Source organism: Castanea sativa, chromosome 11 (assembly GCF_040712315.1).
Source record: "Castanea sativa cultivar Marrone di Chiusa Pesio chromosome 11, ASM4071231v1".
Lineage (NCBI taxonomy): Eukaryota > Viridiplantae > Streptophyta > Magnoliopsida > Fagales > Fagaceae > Castanea > Castanea sativa.
Genome location: NC_134023.1, coordinates 2,467,676 through 2,484,324, shown reverse-complemented (window position 1 = coordinate 2,484,324; position 16,649 = coordinate 2,467,676). Strand labels below are relative to the sequence as shown.

Sequence of the window (16,649 nt, the reverse complement as noted above, 5' to 3'; positions counted from 1 at the left end):
ATTTTTTTTTCCCTAAAAACTACCGCACACTAAATTTAGCAGTTTACTCATTTTCAAATTCTAAATTTTAGTTTCTTACAATTCCTTTCATGTGTAATCACACTAACAATAGATAAATTCAAATTAAAAAAATAATATTAAACTTAAAATAAAAAAAGAGTCCCATGCACGTGCAATGAGACTTTTTTTTAGGTTTTTATTTTATTTTATAGGAACTTGGGGTATTTTTTTTTTAATTTTTTTTATAGGAACATGGGGGTAATTTTGGTTATATACATGGGGTAGTGAAAAGTTTTATAGAACATAGAGTAGTTTTATAAAATGGGTAGGTTTTTCTTTTAATAATTTTTTTTTATCAATTTACAGTTTAAGTTAATTAAATTACGGGTATTTTTGAAAAAAAAAAACTAACTTTCTGAATTCTCTTAGCCTCTATTTGGATACCAATAAAAAATAAAAATTATTTAACTATTCAGCTTATTTTTGCCACTATTCATAAGCCCACTGCACTTTTTGGTACTATTAATGAGCTCTATTATACTATTTTAACTAACTTTTACCTTTATTTACAATACTTTCAGAAACATATTTTTAATTTTAGTAAAATAACTTGTATCCAAACAAATCCTTTCTATATCTATATATAGATATAAATTATCAAACGCCTGTGAAGTTATATCTTGAAATGAAAATACAATTTTCACAATTAATGAATCATGAGATAGACTAAAAACAGTGAACAACAGATTGTAGCAAGTACTAAGTGCCTGTCCACATCTACAAATAGTCAAAATAGATCAGACACGCGTCGGAACAACCTCAATATTAGCAAACCAAAACTCACACTCACACACACACACTCGCCGACTCTTCAGCGAGAGACAGAGAGACACACACACACACAAAGAGCGAGAGATATATAGATAGAAATGAGCACGTTGATGAGAGCAACGCACTTATTCACCAAGCTTTTATCGCCTTCTTCGCGTTCCTTTTCTCTTCGACCCTCTGCTTCTCTCCTCACTCGCCACCAGGCAAGAAACTTACCATATATAATACCATTCCCTCTCTCTCTCTAAATCTGTGATTTGATCGTTAGCTTCTATTTGATTTTTCAGAGTATGTGGTAAAAATATCATCTGGGTTTGTTTGTTTACTTAGTAATTTGTTTGTATTTTGAATCAAACTAAGTGTCATAGTGTTTTGGATAACATTAAAACTAGAATTAATAAAGGGTATTATTATTATTGTATTGGCAGATGAGTACGGAGGCTGAGAATGTTATTGCTCGGCTCAAGAATTCGGGCTTGTTACGAAGCCAAGGCCTCATTGCTGGGAAATGGGTTGATGCCCATGACAGAAAAACTATTAAGGTCTCTATTTTTTTAAAATTTTTTTTACTGTCAATTACTTATTGAATGCATGTAACAATGGCAGAAACTTTGGGTCTGCTATGGGTTCTTAACAAATAATGCTAATTATTGTTGCACACTGCTGTACACACAACTTGTGAAAATACGATTTCAGTTATGACAGTTATAGTTGTGAAATGGTGAAACCAATTTCACAATTTTAACTGAAATCGTGTTTCAATTTCAGCTGTGTGTAAGTATCACCACTCAACAAATAATTTTGTGGTCGGTTATGGATCCTTAACAAACTAGTTAGGTCTGTCACACGTATTTTTTTTTTAAGTCGGGGATGCCCCAAAGTGTATATGTAGTAGATCCATTCATAATAAAGTGACTAATTTTACATTGATCTACATATGACACTAAGTACAAACAAAGACAAAGTCTTATTAAGCGTAATAAACCAAGGAAAATAAGCTATACCAAATGATTGGCATCAGTTTTTTCTCAAAAAAAGAAAAAAGAAAAAAGATTGGCATCAGTTGCTTTATTCATTTTTATTTCAAGTTGAAAAAGATAGATGATTTTGGATATGATAGAATGACGAAAAAGAATATAGGTGTCCTCATTAATTTGTTAAGGATCCAAATTTGAATGACAAAAAAGAATACAGGTGTCTCCATTGAAAAAAGATAATAATTTTTTATATTATATATTGACATCACTTGCACTTTTAATTTTAAGGAGGTGATTGTATCATATTCAACATCATTATAATTGACATACACACACATATTTTTTACTACTTATACTAATGTTGTTTTAGGCTCTGTCAGTCACCTCCTTAACCTTAATTGAATACATAATAACCATTTTTTTTAATAAAAAAGTTAGGTAAGTTATACACGCATTTAGTTGGTCTTGAACAACCTCACCCTCCATCTTACTTTCCTGTGCTCATTGGCACCTAAGAAACTGATTTGGATACTTACTGTTGGGCCAAGCAAGCTTCTTGCTTTGCTTTGCCTTAGTCTCAGGCTTCCAAAGATGAATGGATGCTTGAAGAGGTTCGGATACCCTTAGTTGTCAAAAAAGAAAAGAAAAGAAAAGAAAAGATGAATACTTCATATTTAGGTGCCCAAATGGTTTAGCGTATTTTCATCTTAAAGGAGAATGTTCCACTTTGTCTTGTTTTGTATTTTTCAAGGTATGGCTGTACTTTTACATAGCTTTTTATTTATTTATTTATTTATATTTATATAGTAAAATAACAACAACTAAAAATACAACAATCAAGCTTTAGTCCAACGTTTTTGGCCAGTTATGGATCCTCAAGAAACCAGTCAAGGTTGGCCATGTTTATTTTTTTAGAAGGGAGCGCTCCACCCTGTATTCGTAGTGGATCCATTCATTTTAGAGAAATAATTTTTACACTGGCTGTCAACCTACCATAACCCTCCTCTTTTTCGAAGCTTGGAATTGCTATGAACAAAATATAACACTAAGTACAGAGACATGCTATATTATTTATTACTTATGTATTTTTTTAACAAGGTAAAACAATGAAATAAGCTATACTAAATGAACACCAACCATGATATAGATTGGCATTGCTTGCACTTTTTATTATATTCCAAGTGGATTTTTCTTTCATCTAAATATGCCTTAAAGGTGCCGGTTTTTTTCATAATAGAAATCACACTTATTCTATGTCATGGCAGGTTTGCAATCCAGCAACTGGTGAAGTTATAGTAGATGTCCCATGCATGGGTCAGAAGGAGACAAATGATGCGATATCTTCAGCATATGAGGCATTTTATTGTATGAACTTTAGATTGAACCACTCTGATTGTGTTATATTCTGGGCTTTGGCATGACTTGTTAGACAAAAACGTTGGTGCTTCTATGCTTGACATATACTACATCTTTCTAAAATTTAATGTTATTCAAACCTTTAAGTTTAACCAATATGTCAATAATTGTTTTAACTATAGTACTTTCAGTAATTATTATTTAAGGAAATAATTGTTCTAACTATTAATACTTTTAATGTTATTCAAACCTTATACTTAAATGGACTGAAATTGTGCTTGATATTTTTGACTATATTGGGACGTAAAATACACTTTTGAATTTTTTTTTTAACTAATGTAATGTATATACAATCTATCTTTGTAGCTTGGAGCAAACTGACAGCTACTGAAAGGAGCAAATTTCTAAGGAAATGGTATGTTAGCTATCTTTTGAATCTAGTAAACCCGTTGGTTTTATGGAATGATTAAATGATTAAATTTACCATATCCCAATAGCTTAAGCTTTTGGGACAATTGGTAATTTAACAGAAAGATACACAATATTTAATCTCACATAAATAGATCCTCCAAAATGCTGGCTGGGAAACTTTATACTTTTGCAAATTTTAATATTAGACTTTTCTACATGAATTTCAAGGTATGATCTACTAATCGCCCACAAAGAAGATCTTGGACAACTTATAACCTTAGAGCAAGGAAAACCTCTGAAAGAATCCCTGGGCGAGGTATCTCCTATTCTCCTTCTAACTTTGCTTTAAGATATCTGAGCATTGGGCTTGGACACCATATTTTCCTGTTTTCATCATCAACTATATTATTTTGGCTGCATAAGTCATCAATGTTTTTGCAACATATTATGTAATGGACTTAGTTAACAGGTTAGCTATGGGGCTGGTTTTATTGAGTTCTCTGCAGAGGAAGCCAAACGTATATATGGTGATATAATTCCAGCAACTCTGCCTGATCGTCGATTGTTTGTTTTAAAGCAGGTGTGCTTATTTATTTCTTGATGGTTCAAGCTCTATATCATTATCCTCTCTAAGTTAAATATTTTGTCTAATTGTCAAATGTCTGTTATACATAAAATGTCTCATCCTTGCCTGAGGGAAACATTGTCAAGGAGTTGGGTCTTAATCTCAAAATAAATATTAGTGCTTTAAATAGCAACATCAAAAAGATTAAAAAAAAGATCAACATGTGACACATCTATTTTAAGGATGCAGGTCTAATATAGATGCAAGATTAAATATTCTTTTCAGAACTGTCTGAGAGTCCATGGGTTAGAATCCATATTGTCCATCCAGTTGATGGCATGTTTATGGTCGTCCTAGCACAGCCCTTGCACTCTCTAAGACTTCTTAGGATAGTAAGGAATATCAGTATTAAATGATAACCCTCTTTCACATGATATTCAAGTCTTCACAATCCACACAGAGCAGTTGCCAGCATTCACTTTCCTTTTTTGCTTTAGTGTCCTTTTCTGAACTGTTGCATCTTTGAATTGCCTTCTTGTACCAGTGGTGGTTGGAAAGATGACCCTTGACGATTTTGCTCTTGATTGACAATTTGAACATAATATTTTTAATGGAGATTTCTTGGTATGTTTTAAAGATATCCTATTACAAGTTGTTATATTTGATCTCTTATTTAAGATTATTTGTAAGTTTTATTTTGCAGCCTGTAGGTGTTGTTGGCGCAATTACACCTTGGAACTTTCCCTTGGCTATGATTACTCGAAAGGTGTGCTTAATTAGGATTATTACAGTCTAATATCCTCTGGTGCATATCCTTAAATTGTTTTAGGATTCGACAACTTTAATGACTGAATACCATTTTCAAAATCACCTTTCTGTGCCTCACCTGTATCAGGTTGGTCCTGCACTTGCATGTGGCTGCACAGTAGTCATAAAACCCTCTGAACTCACACCCCTCACAGCTTTAGCAGCAGCTGAGCTCTCTCTTCAGGCTGGAATACCACCGGTAATTTCTTTTATTTATCTGCATATGTGTGAACACATTGCTTTTTTTTTTTTCAATAAACTTCTATTATCTATAAAAAAAAAACAGGTGTGTTGTTGGCGCGGGAGACACAAGAAAATTTGTATTTAGTATTATTTATGTTTGCAAGTCAATTGAATTTTATATTTTAGGTCGTAGTAGTTTATTAGGTTATTAGTATTTTAATATAGAAGCAAGATTATTTTTGTAATAAGGCATTTAGGGTTTTCTAGCCAATTAGAACTAGGGTTTAACAATCCTTTATAAGCAACTTATTGTACTCCTTGAGGAGATAGTTGATACTTTGATGAATGAAAAAAATGGCCGTTTGGTTTCTCTTTGGTGTGGTGCTGACTCTAAGTCCACCCTAAGTGTTGACTCCTAGTGGTTTTCCTGCTTGTGCAGACTCCAAGCCAGACTTAGGTGCTGACTCTTAAATCATATTCATTTATATTCCCGTTGTTTCATTTTAATCTGGTTGCTCTGTGTCATAGTGGTTTCCATTTAGATACTTATTTATGTTTCCAGTAGGGATAAAACTTGGGCAGGCTGTGCTCATCTCCGGCTCAATCTGAGGTGCAAACTTGGTCCTAACCCAGCCTGTCCTGCACTTCTACCCTTACGTGGCCTTTGAGTTGGCTTGTGTATGTTGGATACATAATTGGTTTGGGTTGCCATTATTAATGGCATTTAAATGTTGCTCTAAAATGAAAAAATTCACTGTACATACTCTAAGGTGCTTTCTCAGCATTGATTCATTGAAAGGTTTGGTTAGGCTCAGGGGACAAGCTTAAGCACTGATGCAAGCTGTCCATCATTAGATTGTTCTTTTGGTTTTATAAGGGCCGGAGCCTTTAATAAGCAAGAAGCCAATGTTGTAATTCTTGAGGATGATTCTTTGAAGCAATAATTCCATAAGCAAATACATGAGACTCTTTTACTTTCAAGCTCCAAAGAAGACTGAAACTGACCTTCCTAGGCCAATAAACATACATCAAGGACTAAACTATATATAGAAATTTGAAAAAGATATAGAGCTTTTGGGCCTAACTAATTGTGTGGGTGGCATGTCCTATATGTGAAAATTGTTTTTTAGTTTACAATAGGAAAATCATGAAGCATGACATCCTTAAAGCTCAAACTAAAAGCACATTAATTAAAATGATGCTGGTCTCAGGTATCTGAAGCGTTGGCCTAAGCCCAAGTTTCTAGAACGTGGCTTAGACTACGGTGTTTTTTCTTTTTTCTTCTTCTTGACCAACCGATAGTTCTTCTGTAGTTTCATTTGCTTCTAATGCGTACTGATTTCTTATTTGTCTAGGGAGTTGTCAATGTGGTTATGGGAAATGCTGCTGATATCGGGGATGCTTTACTTGCGAGTACACAGGTTTTTTACCTTTAATATATTCCCTGATCTCCTCTCCATGTGATACTATATATCCTTCTAGATAATAGGATATACAAATGATGTGACATTAAGTGTTCTTGTTATATTCAATGTATTCAGGTAAGAAAGATCACTTTCACGGGTTCAACAGCAGTTGGAAAGAAGTTGATGGCTGGTGCTTCTGGGACAGTTAAAAGGGTATGCACAAGATATGAAATGAGGGCATGTGCTAACAATTTTGAAAGCGCTAGAAATCACCATGTGGCTAATGGCCTTTGTTTTGAATTTTCTAGGTATCTCTGGAACTTGGTGGCAATGCACCCTGCATTGTCTTTGATGATGCAGACCTGGATGTGGCAGTAAAAGGAGCTGTAAGTTAGGGTGATTTTTTATGTATACTGGTTGTAGTGGTGTTGATTCCATCTTAGATATCATTACATGAGTTTATATGCATCTGGAGTGAGTACAAAACCATTGTTGTTTGTTTACGTACAGTATTAGATATACCTGAGATGCTGCATAAGGCCATCTAGGCACTGGTCGTAATGGTGTTGATTCCATCTTAGATATCATTGCATGAGTTAATACGCATCTGGATTGTGTACGAAACCATTGTTGTTTGTTTACCTATAAGATACACCTGAGATGCTGCATAAGGCGATCTACGTTGATCTTTTGAAATTTATTGTTTTAGCTTCTGGCCAGTAGTTAGATTCTATTTAGCATAACTATATTTTACTTTGTATGCTTTGGGTGACTATTAAGTATTAACTATTCTTGCCCTTTTTCTTTAAACAAGGTTAGGTAGTTGATTATTATTCTGTTTTACTTTTACATTCTTTGTTCCAGAATATAATTATTTTAGATGTTTCATTTACTGGACAATGCAATTTTGTTGTTGCAGATAGCAGCAAAGTTCCGTAATAGTGGACAAACATGTGTTTGTGCAAATAGAGTTCTTGTGCAAGAAGGTATAGATGGAAATATTGTATTTATGGATATATTAATTTGTCTGGTTGATGCTATTGTATTGTTTAGCTTAAATTTGACTGCTTGTCGGTATTATATATAGTAAGTGAACTCTTAATGTTTGTGGAGACATAGATGTACTGATTCATCAATATAGCAAATCATTGGTGCTATGTTTGCACTAAGCATTTGCTGCATTTTAGTAACAATTATAAAGATTATATAATGAACTTGCTAATACCTGTTACTACATTGGATAGTCCTTGGCACAAGAAATGACATCAAATTTCATTGGGAGTCTGATTTGGGGGAGAGTTGGAACTGCTAGTAGGCAGAGAGGCCCAACTAGTATGTCAACCCATAACTAAGCTCAAGCCCGACCAATGTGGGATTAGTTTTAACACTTCCTTGTTGCAGGCCTGACAGACATACAAATACAACAGAGCCAAACACCCTCAATAAATCCAACAGACCCCCAAAGATAGAAACATGACTAAACAGACCCAATTAGCCCATCATTTTATGCTCAAGTGTTATAAATTATGCCTATATGGACCCTAAACAAAGAGAATTTCATGGATTATGCCTCAAACAACCCACATATTTGACAAATGTTACCAAAGTTATAGATTCAATCTTCTAAATGTCTATATGTATAAGCTTTTACTTTCTGTAGGGGCAAGGAACAATAGTCGAAATTGTGGAAGGTTTTCTTTCAAAGACAAGTCAATAATAAGAATTTTCTTTCTCTTCCTCTTGTTTTCTGGAGATCTTTGGTGTCTATCACCTTGCTGAATACAAACACTAACAAAAAGAAAATTGGACAGCTGATTAAGCTTATTTGCTAAATAAGCTACCAAAAAATGCTTATCCAAATGCACATTGGTATCTTGATTGAGTATTGTTTCTTAGATTCTTCTTTTTCCCTTTTTATTTTTTAGTTGTTTGTTAAAACATATCACGTTTGGCAGAGAACATAATACTAATTGTAGACTGCATTTGTTGATTCATGATTCAAATGCAGTTTTTAGGCTTCATAGTGTGTTTGGGCACAGCTTTAAGCATTAGCTTTTAGCTTTTATGGATAGCTTTTTAAAACCTCATTTTTTCCTGTCTTTTCTTACTTTTTTTCAAATTTTTTCAAGGTATAAGAATACTTTAACACACTTTCAGCAAAAAGCTAGATAAGTTATTCCCAAACACACACATAGTGTCATTCAGGTTCTTGAGTAAAATTTTGATAAAGAAATCTGCAGTTTGTGTAAGGCTTAAAGGAGTTTTAATGACTAAAATTGTGATTTGAATTTTGGAAAGTAACTAAGAATTCAAATTATAGGATTTAGTATGGAGCTGAAACCCCCCTCAGGTAATTTAGTATGTAAAACATCCTATCTTAGTTGATTATTGGTTTATAGTAGTAGCATAGTAGCTGATAGATATTGGTGAAATAATTTAGAGTATAAATTTCAGGGCAACAAAAGGAACAATATGATTTTAAATAGAGGGAAAAAGGTTGGATTGCATGGGTAAGGTAATTGTTAGAAGTATGTGGTTAAATGATTAAATTTACCATATCCCAATAGCTTAAGCTTTTGGGACAATTGGTAATTTAACGTGGTATCAGAGCGGGAGGTCTTGAGTTTGATCTTTGTCTCCTCCACTCTATCTCTCATTTAAATTCCCATGTGTTGAGCCTCACCTATTAAGAGGTAGTTTCGGCCCAAATGAGAGGGAAAGTGTTAGAATTATATATTTTTTTGATAAGTAGAAGTGTTAGAATTATATGGTTAAATGGTTAAATTTTCATATCTCAATAGCTTAAGCTTTTGGGACAATTAATAGTTTAACAGTAATGATAGTAGCTTAGCAGCTCAAGGGCTTAGTTTGGATCTGCTAAGGTTTGACTTGAGATGAATAAGACTGGAAGTCTGGGGTGGTCATAACATTGAGTATTATTTTATGTTGATTTTGTCCTATAGAGTCTAACTTCCAAAATTGTAAGGATTCTTAAGAAGTATTTCATGACTATTAAATTACCTTAGAACGGCTGTTTTGTCTTTTTACTATATTCTTGATTTGGTTTCGGACCCTATAAGGCCTTATGAACTCCCAATAAGCAAGATGAATTATACCTAGAGATGTGGCTATATATATATATATATATATATATATATATATATGTGTATATTTTGGTTTTCAATAGAATAACTCATATTAATTTCTTGATTCTTTTTCTAATGCATGCAAATGTTAAGGTATAGTTCGATACATCACTAATATTAATATAAAAAAAAGTTTGATTAATTTGCTCCTGGCCATGAGCATAAATTGCTTATCTCGTCAAGGGTGGATTCCCCTGAATTACTCAACAACTGGTTCTGGTGGGTGGGGGCTCGTAGGTTTTACTGGCTACAGGTGAGTCCAAAGGGCTCTTCTTTAGAAGGTTTCCTATGTTCAAAATAAAAAAATATGTTTGATTCATCAATAAAAAATTTCACTACATGGTCTGAACTGGTTCATCAGTCTGGATTTTTTAGAAGTTTCTGGTATTCTCCTTCCAAATAAGCCTTTTTTTCCCTCCCATTTACACAATTAATAGATTTTCTTTGCAGGTATCTATGAGAAATTTGCAAATGCTTTTTCAAAAGCTGTCCAGAATCTCCAAGTTGGGGATGGCTTCACTGAGGGTGTGGCCCAGGTAGGCATTTGTGCATTCTGTGTCACAGTTGTGGTCCCCCCCTTTCTGAAGCTACTCTATTCTTCATGCTTTCTTTAGAGTCACAAAATTATAAAAGAGATACCGTCTCATTTGTTTGTAACATTTAATATTGATCTCTTTTATTTTCTATATCATATGACTTGTTTTGAAAATTGGAGATGATATTCCATTCACCCATACATATAGAAATGAACGTTTTTTGGGGCTACTCTTAAACTTCTTTTTTATCTTCTCCTCTATTTCTCCCCAATGAGATGTAATCAGATTTGGAATTAACTATTCATTTCCTCACAGGGTCCTTTAATCAATGAAGCTGCAGTACAGAAGGTATGTTTGCTTTCAATTTTTCCAGTTTTTAATGAGCATTATGTTGTGATCTTGCAGTTACTGATATCAACTTCTATCTTGGTGCCTTTTAAATTTTCCTTGCAGGTTGAATCATTTGTTAAAGATGCAATCTCAAAGGTTTGTCCACTCAGTTATTCCGTTGAATTAGTAATTGCTGATTTGGAGGATGTTAACTTCTTATCGGCATTATGTCATATGATTATCTTAACATCATTGAGTACCTACTAAAGAAGGATGCTTACTTGGCTACTATTTTCTATGCATCTTAGACACTTGACACCATGGCAAGTGCCTTTAAATCTTTAATTGATTTTAGAGCTGCAAATCTCTCCAATATATATTTTCTTTAGTTTCGATGCACTGCTTGTACTCTACCTGTGTACTGGGTGCTGTTTCATTTTTTCTTTTTGTTTCATGCTAGAGTTGCAAATCTCTCCAATAAGTCTACATGTTGTTATCATGGCCTTGTAGTTTAGTGGTACTTCTCCTTTTACATGTGGAGATTTGGTGTTCAACCTGTCATAAGGATTAATGGTGTAGATGGTTATTTATCCTTTGGCTGTAAAATAGGGCTATATGTTAGTGTTTTATCAATTGAATAATCTTCTCAATTATGTGCAGTATATAGTGTGCATGGAGTCATTATATTGAGTCAATCATGAAGTCCACTTGTGGACCACCACAAGGTGTAAAAGTAGAAGTCAGTCGTGAGTCACATCTTTGATGTTTGGCACAGGAAACTGGATGGTAATTCTCAGGAATATGACATTCACAATGCGATTGTTATTTTGACATTTATCTTATTTCCCTCTTCTCTCTCTCTCTCTCTCACACACACACACACACACACTTTGCTTTAATACCTGAAGAATGAAAACAAAAAATAAAACTATGTTCCCATATTGAAGGTGATTGTAATGAATATTTAATGAAATCAAATAATATGTACCCTTCATTTTCCTTTTTGCTTGATATTGCAATTTTAAATGTATTCGGCATAGCTCACAAAATGACAGTCAATAGACCTTTTCTTGTTAAGAAATAATGCACCTCTTATAAATTATGATATTATTTGAAGGGAGCAAAAGTCCTACTCGGGGGTAAAAGACATAGTCTTGGTATGACTTTTTATGAGCCTACAGTTATTGGTGATGTCAAGAGCGAGATGCTTCTATCCAGGTAAATGGTTTTCTTTTAAAATTTTTTACATTTGTTGTTCTACATTTGACTTTTTTTTAATCGCAGTTATGATATTGCACTTATTCTTGTGTGCATATTAATGTTTTATACTGTGACCTCAATGGTAGCTGGGCCATTATATTCCACATATGGGGGTCATTCTATTTAATTGTCATGGACAAGTTTCAAGAGGCAACTTGAACATGTCTCTAAAAAGAAAATTGAATTTGAACATGATGTCAGAAGAAAAAGAAAAAGAAAAAGTTGAGAGGCAAGAACACAAATAAATGTGTGAACATGAAGTCTTGAACACGATTTTTTTATTTTCTTAGAATGCCAAACCTTTACGGAATTCAAAGGTTGTACAAGTAAAATGACATGGCATGGCCGACGTGGCTGGTGTGAAATAAGTTTGGTTCACTCGGGTTACCTATTGATCTGACATGAAACTAATAAGTTTAATTTGTTTTGTCAAACGTTTTATTTAGAATATTAGACCACTTACACTCCCTTTTGTTATAATGCAAACTCAACGTCTTAAAATATTGCCGCGAAAGATCTTGTTGAAAAAGTAGTATTATAACGTTAAAGTTGTTTGCCATATTGGGTTGAATCATTATATTGTCAAAGGGGGTAGTTATTTGTGTCAAATGCAGGTCAATTATGGGTTTGGAAAGTTTCTCAAATATGAGCTATTCAATATGCATAAGATGGGTGAGCCCAATTTACCTAAACAAGACTAGGAATTTAGGTGAAAACCAAACTGCTAACTTTGTTTAGCTTTGAGTTGTTCATGAATTGTGTCAAGACTACTCATTAGAATTTGGAGTCGTTTCATTGTTGATAGTAGAACTTCTCTCATTTAGGAATGTTATCCTTGATTTTGCATAAGGCGATCAAAAAATGAAATTGAGTTAGCAAGCTGGACTCAATCGTCCATGTTTTACAAAATCCTTTTTCCCCCTTTCTTTTTGGTGAGAATCAGAGACATGGACATGACGTGGAACACAGTGATACGGCAATTCTTGAAAAATTAAAACATGATATGACACAGATACTGCAATTTAGTTAATTAATAAATAAATATTTTTAGATATATTTTTATTTTTAGAGGCATATTTTATGTTTAGTTTGGCAAAGATTTTTTTTTCCCACAACACAACTTGGACTTGGAATTTGATGATCAGTAATCTGTTAATTTTATTTTAAGAAAAATTTAAAGAAAGTTTCTTCGTTACTAAGGCTATTGAAAAAAAAAAAAGAATTTGCTTGCTTTTTTTGGTATTAACTGTGAATAATTGACTGATGTGAGTGGGGCATGTATATCCATGCCTCAGTACACTAATTACTGGGTTCTGAATGAATTGAGCTAGTATCATGTAATGCTTGTAGAGTGCAGATTGCATGCACTGCTTTGATGTCAGTGGTAATGAGTTCAACTCCTAAGACTATATTGTTCATGTGATAGGGATACTTCTGGGTCTGAAGAAAATAAAAGGACAAAATACATTGTCAGTCCCAAAATTTAGCCGACGAGCGATTTTAGTTCCTGAATATTAAAGTGATTACTTTTAGTTCCTTAAAGTGTTCAGTTTTAGTCCTTAACAAACTTAAAGTCATCATTTTTGGTCCCTAATATTCAAACTTCAGGGACTAAAACTGCTCAGGGGCTAAACTTTAGACAGAACAGTGTATTTAAGTAAAAAAATATTGGCTTGTTATGCGCTTTAAATGTTTTTCTTAGTTTTTTTAAATAGATGGATTTTCGAATGTTAGTTTTTATGCACTTAAGCGGTTTGCCATGTGTCAGAGAGGAAGTATTTGGACCTGTGGCGCCCTTATTGCCGTTTAAAACAGAGGAAGAAGCTATTCGCCTTGCTAATGACACCAATGCAGGTTCTTTTTCTGAACATGATTTATATTTTAATTCAAGAAATTCAAAACATACAGAATATCCTGCTCTCTCTCTCTCTCTCTCTCTCTCTCTCTCTCTCTCTTCCTTGGTCAATTAAAAAACCATTTGCTTCACATTTATGCTTAAGTTATTCCATATTGATTCAATTTTTTGTTATTTCTTTACTATTCAATTTCATGGTTAACTGTTTTCCTCTATACTTTCGTAGGTTTGGCTGCTTACGTATTTACAAACAGCATACAACGTTCGTGGCGTGTGTCTGAGGCTCTTGAATATGGACTTGTTGGTATCAATGAAGGCATAATTTCTACAGAGGTTGGTTTCATCCTGCACCCACGAACAGATTAAGAAATTATTGTAGCTAGCTTATCACAAGTATGTTCAAATGCAGGTTGCTCCATTTGGAGGTGTCAAGCAGTCTGGTCTTGGAAGGGAAGGTTCCAAGTATGGGATGGATGAATACCTGGAAGTAAGCTTACTGACAATGTCCTAATGCAACTCTTTTTTGTTTTTGTTTTTGTTGCCAGAATAGGAGAAGGGGAGGGGGAGGGGGGGGGGGAGTGTGGGGGGTGGGGTTGGGAAGGAATCTTCTCTTCATGTTGTGCGTCCACTATTTAGTAGTACCCAATTAGGTTCTCAATAATTTGCTACTTATCAAATAATTTTTTGATTGACAATCCGATTTATCAAATAAGTTATTGTTTGTCTACTTAACAGTAACAAATATTGAAATATATATGCATCTTTATGTATGTTGCTTCTGTTTTCTAATTTTCATGCTCTGTCAGAAGTTGGAATTCAAGACTTCAAACAATAATCTAAAACTGCCAACAAGACTTCAATCTTTCCTTTGATGGGTTGCTAGATATACTTAATTTATTTGAGGGAAGTATTGACCTTTTAAATTATATAATTTAGGATAGCTGTTGTCAGTAAGGCATCTCTTTTTAATTACCTAATCCGGGAACAGCCCCTTGAAAAAAACATTAAAATGGGGCAATTGCATGTAATTTCCCTTGCTTTTCACTCTGCTGAAGTTCTTGAATTATCTACTTATTAACTACATTTTCCATATTGGCTCAAAATTTTTGTTCCTTTATGGAAGTCAGTAATGATTAGATATCAATTTGCTTATATCTGTGCTGTCATTTTGATACATCTTTTCATACAATGGTTGCAGATAAAATATGTGTGCTTGGGGAATATGAACAGCAACTAATGTGAAAGGGCTCTGCTTGGACTGTTGTCAATGTAGCGCATGTTGGAGCCTTGACAGTGACATTGCTGCTGTTAAGCTTAAGTTGCAGACAGCTTGCTGGAACAGCGCAATATCAACAGTAAAAGATGAGCAAGATATAAATAGTATGCATTTATCTAAATAAGTGTAGACTTGTCAAGGATTAAGTTGAGTTAAATTATACCTCAGTGGTCAATATTGTTAACCCCGCTCTTTTGTTGAAGGTTGGTTGACAATATTACCTTCTTGTGAATTTTATATTTTGTCAATAAAACAGTTTTGGCTGCACAATTGAGTTTTGGCAAAATAAACATGTGAATCTTTTGTGTTATTCCATTGGGTTGTAATAATTCCTCTCTTCCTCCTGTTAGGGAGGCTTGGATGAGAAATGCTCCTTGTTTTCTCATGAAATTTGAATTTAGCGCCCCACCCCACCCAAAAAAAAAGGTAAATGTAGCTTGTAGCCTTTGTACTTGCTACTACGAAAGCTGCATCCTAGCATTGCACCATTTGCCACTTTTGGGCAATTTGGTAATTGAACAGTCTTCAACATTAATATTTATGAAACGCGCATTGGCTTTTGCCAAAGGCTCTCAAGAGCTGTTTGGTGTTAAAGTGGACTTCCTTCACATTTCAAAATGCAGTTTTTTAGAAAAAGCAGTTTTTAAAACCTTACTAAACGCACATATTATTTTTTTGGTTTCAAAAAGCGTTTTTTGCCAGAGGAAAGTGCAAACAAATGGGCACTACCTTCCCGCATTGCACCATTTGCCACTTTGTCTTTGTGATAACAGGCACACAGATCCAGCAGGGGATATTTTAGAAACATAAAGCAGGCTCATGTAATTGAATTTGTAATGTACTAACTGAATCCCAAAAAAAAAAAAAAAAGTGTAAAAAAAAGGATGTATAGGGACAATTGGTCTTGGAGCTTGGTTGGGGTTAGTTCAAGCATTGAAATTACTGGTCCAAGAGTTGGTTGCTGGTTTTGATTCACTTCTAGTACTTTTACAAAGGTGGGACTCGAGTGTAAGTTTAGTAGCACTGATAGGCATATCTGTAGCACTAATACACTCAATGTTGTTCCAACCTTGATACACAATCTAGGTATCAACCTTATGATCATAAAGGGCTAATACTTTCTCAGCCTCTTGGCTAAAATGAAGATGAAAATGTGATGCTACTTGCTTTTCTTCAATGTCCAATCCAGTTGCCATTTGCAGTTGAGTATGTATGCATTAACTAGTAACCATGGTGTGAAATGTAAGAGCAGTAGGAGGACAAATTTCAACTTGTCAAGCTGGGAAGTGTGAAATGTAAGAGTAGTAGGAGGACATATTTCAACTTGTCAAGTGGGGAAGTTTTGATAGAAGTAACATCATTGTTTTATGGATCTACCGTTAACTTTACTTTCACCAAAGAGACTCAACGTAAGTACTGATTTCTTGAAAGGAAATTTTTTATTTTTTATTTTTTTTATGAGTAATTGAAATTGATTTGACTAATTTATATAAATATATAAGGGGAATATTATACTCTTTTTTTTTTATTGGGGAAAATTATACTCTTAAGATATAGTTACCATGTGTTTTATTTTATGAAACTTATGTCCCTGCAAAAAGACCATTCTACATTAAAGCTTACACGTGAACAAAACAATCACAAACCTAAATTAGGATTAATAGAGAAAATTAGAAATATAACAAAAAATGTCAAGAGTACAATTTTTTT

The 16,649-nt window shown here is 33.8% G+C and overlaps 1 protein-coding gene across 2 annotated transcripts; it reads left to right on the top strand.

Moving 5' to 3' along the window:
- The first annotated feature begins 810 nt into the window (after nucleotides 1–810).
- On the top strand, nucleotides 811–15,209 carry LOC142617209 (succinate-semialdehyde dehydrogenase, mitochondrial). 2 transcript variants are annotated; one of them, XM_075789974.1, is made up of 20 exons: nucleotides 811–1,034; nucleotides 1,260–1,373; nucleotides 3,074–3,173; nucleotides 3,531–3,579; nucleotides 3,804–3,891; nucleotides 4,045–4,155; nucleotides 4,844–4,906; nucleotides 5,036–5,146; nucleotides 6,486–6,551; nucleotides 6,672–6,749; nucleotides 6,845–6,922; nucleotides 7,456–7,522; nucleotides 10,133–10,218; nucleotides 10,534–10,566; nucleotides 10,672–10,704; nucleotides 11,666–11,766; nucleotides 13,577–13,662; nucleotides 13,890–13,996; nucleotides 14,073–14,150; nucleotides 14,862–15,209. In XM_075789974.1, the coding sequence occupies exons 1-20, from the start codon at nucleotides 930–932 to the stop codon at nucleotides 14,898–14,900; spliced, it is 1,593 nt and encodes a 530-aa protein (XP_075646089.1). In that variant the 5' UTR covers nucleotides 811–929; the 3' UTR covers nucleotides 14,901–15,209. The 2 variants fall into 2 exon arrangements, with proteins under 2 accessions (XP_075646089.1, XP_075646090.1); XM_075789975.1 differs by having other exon boundaries at nucleotides 811–1,119.
- The last annotated feature ends 1,440 nt before the right edge of the window (nucleotides 15,210–16,649 follow it).

Coding starts and splice junctions, on each gene's coding strand:
- LOC142617209 (XM_075789974.1), top strand. CDS start 930: ATGAGCACGTTGATGAGAGCAACGCACTTATTCACCAAGCTTTTATCG. Junction 3,892..4,044: donor TGAAAGAATCCCTGGGCGAG/GTATCTCCTATT, acceptor CTTAGTTAACAG/GTTAGCTATGGGGCTGGTTT. Junction 4,907..5,035: donor TGGCTATGATTACTCGAAAG/GTGTGCTTAATT, acceptor CACCTGTATCAG/GTTGGTCCTGCACTTGCATG.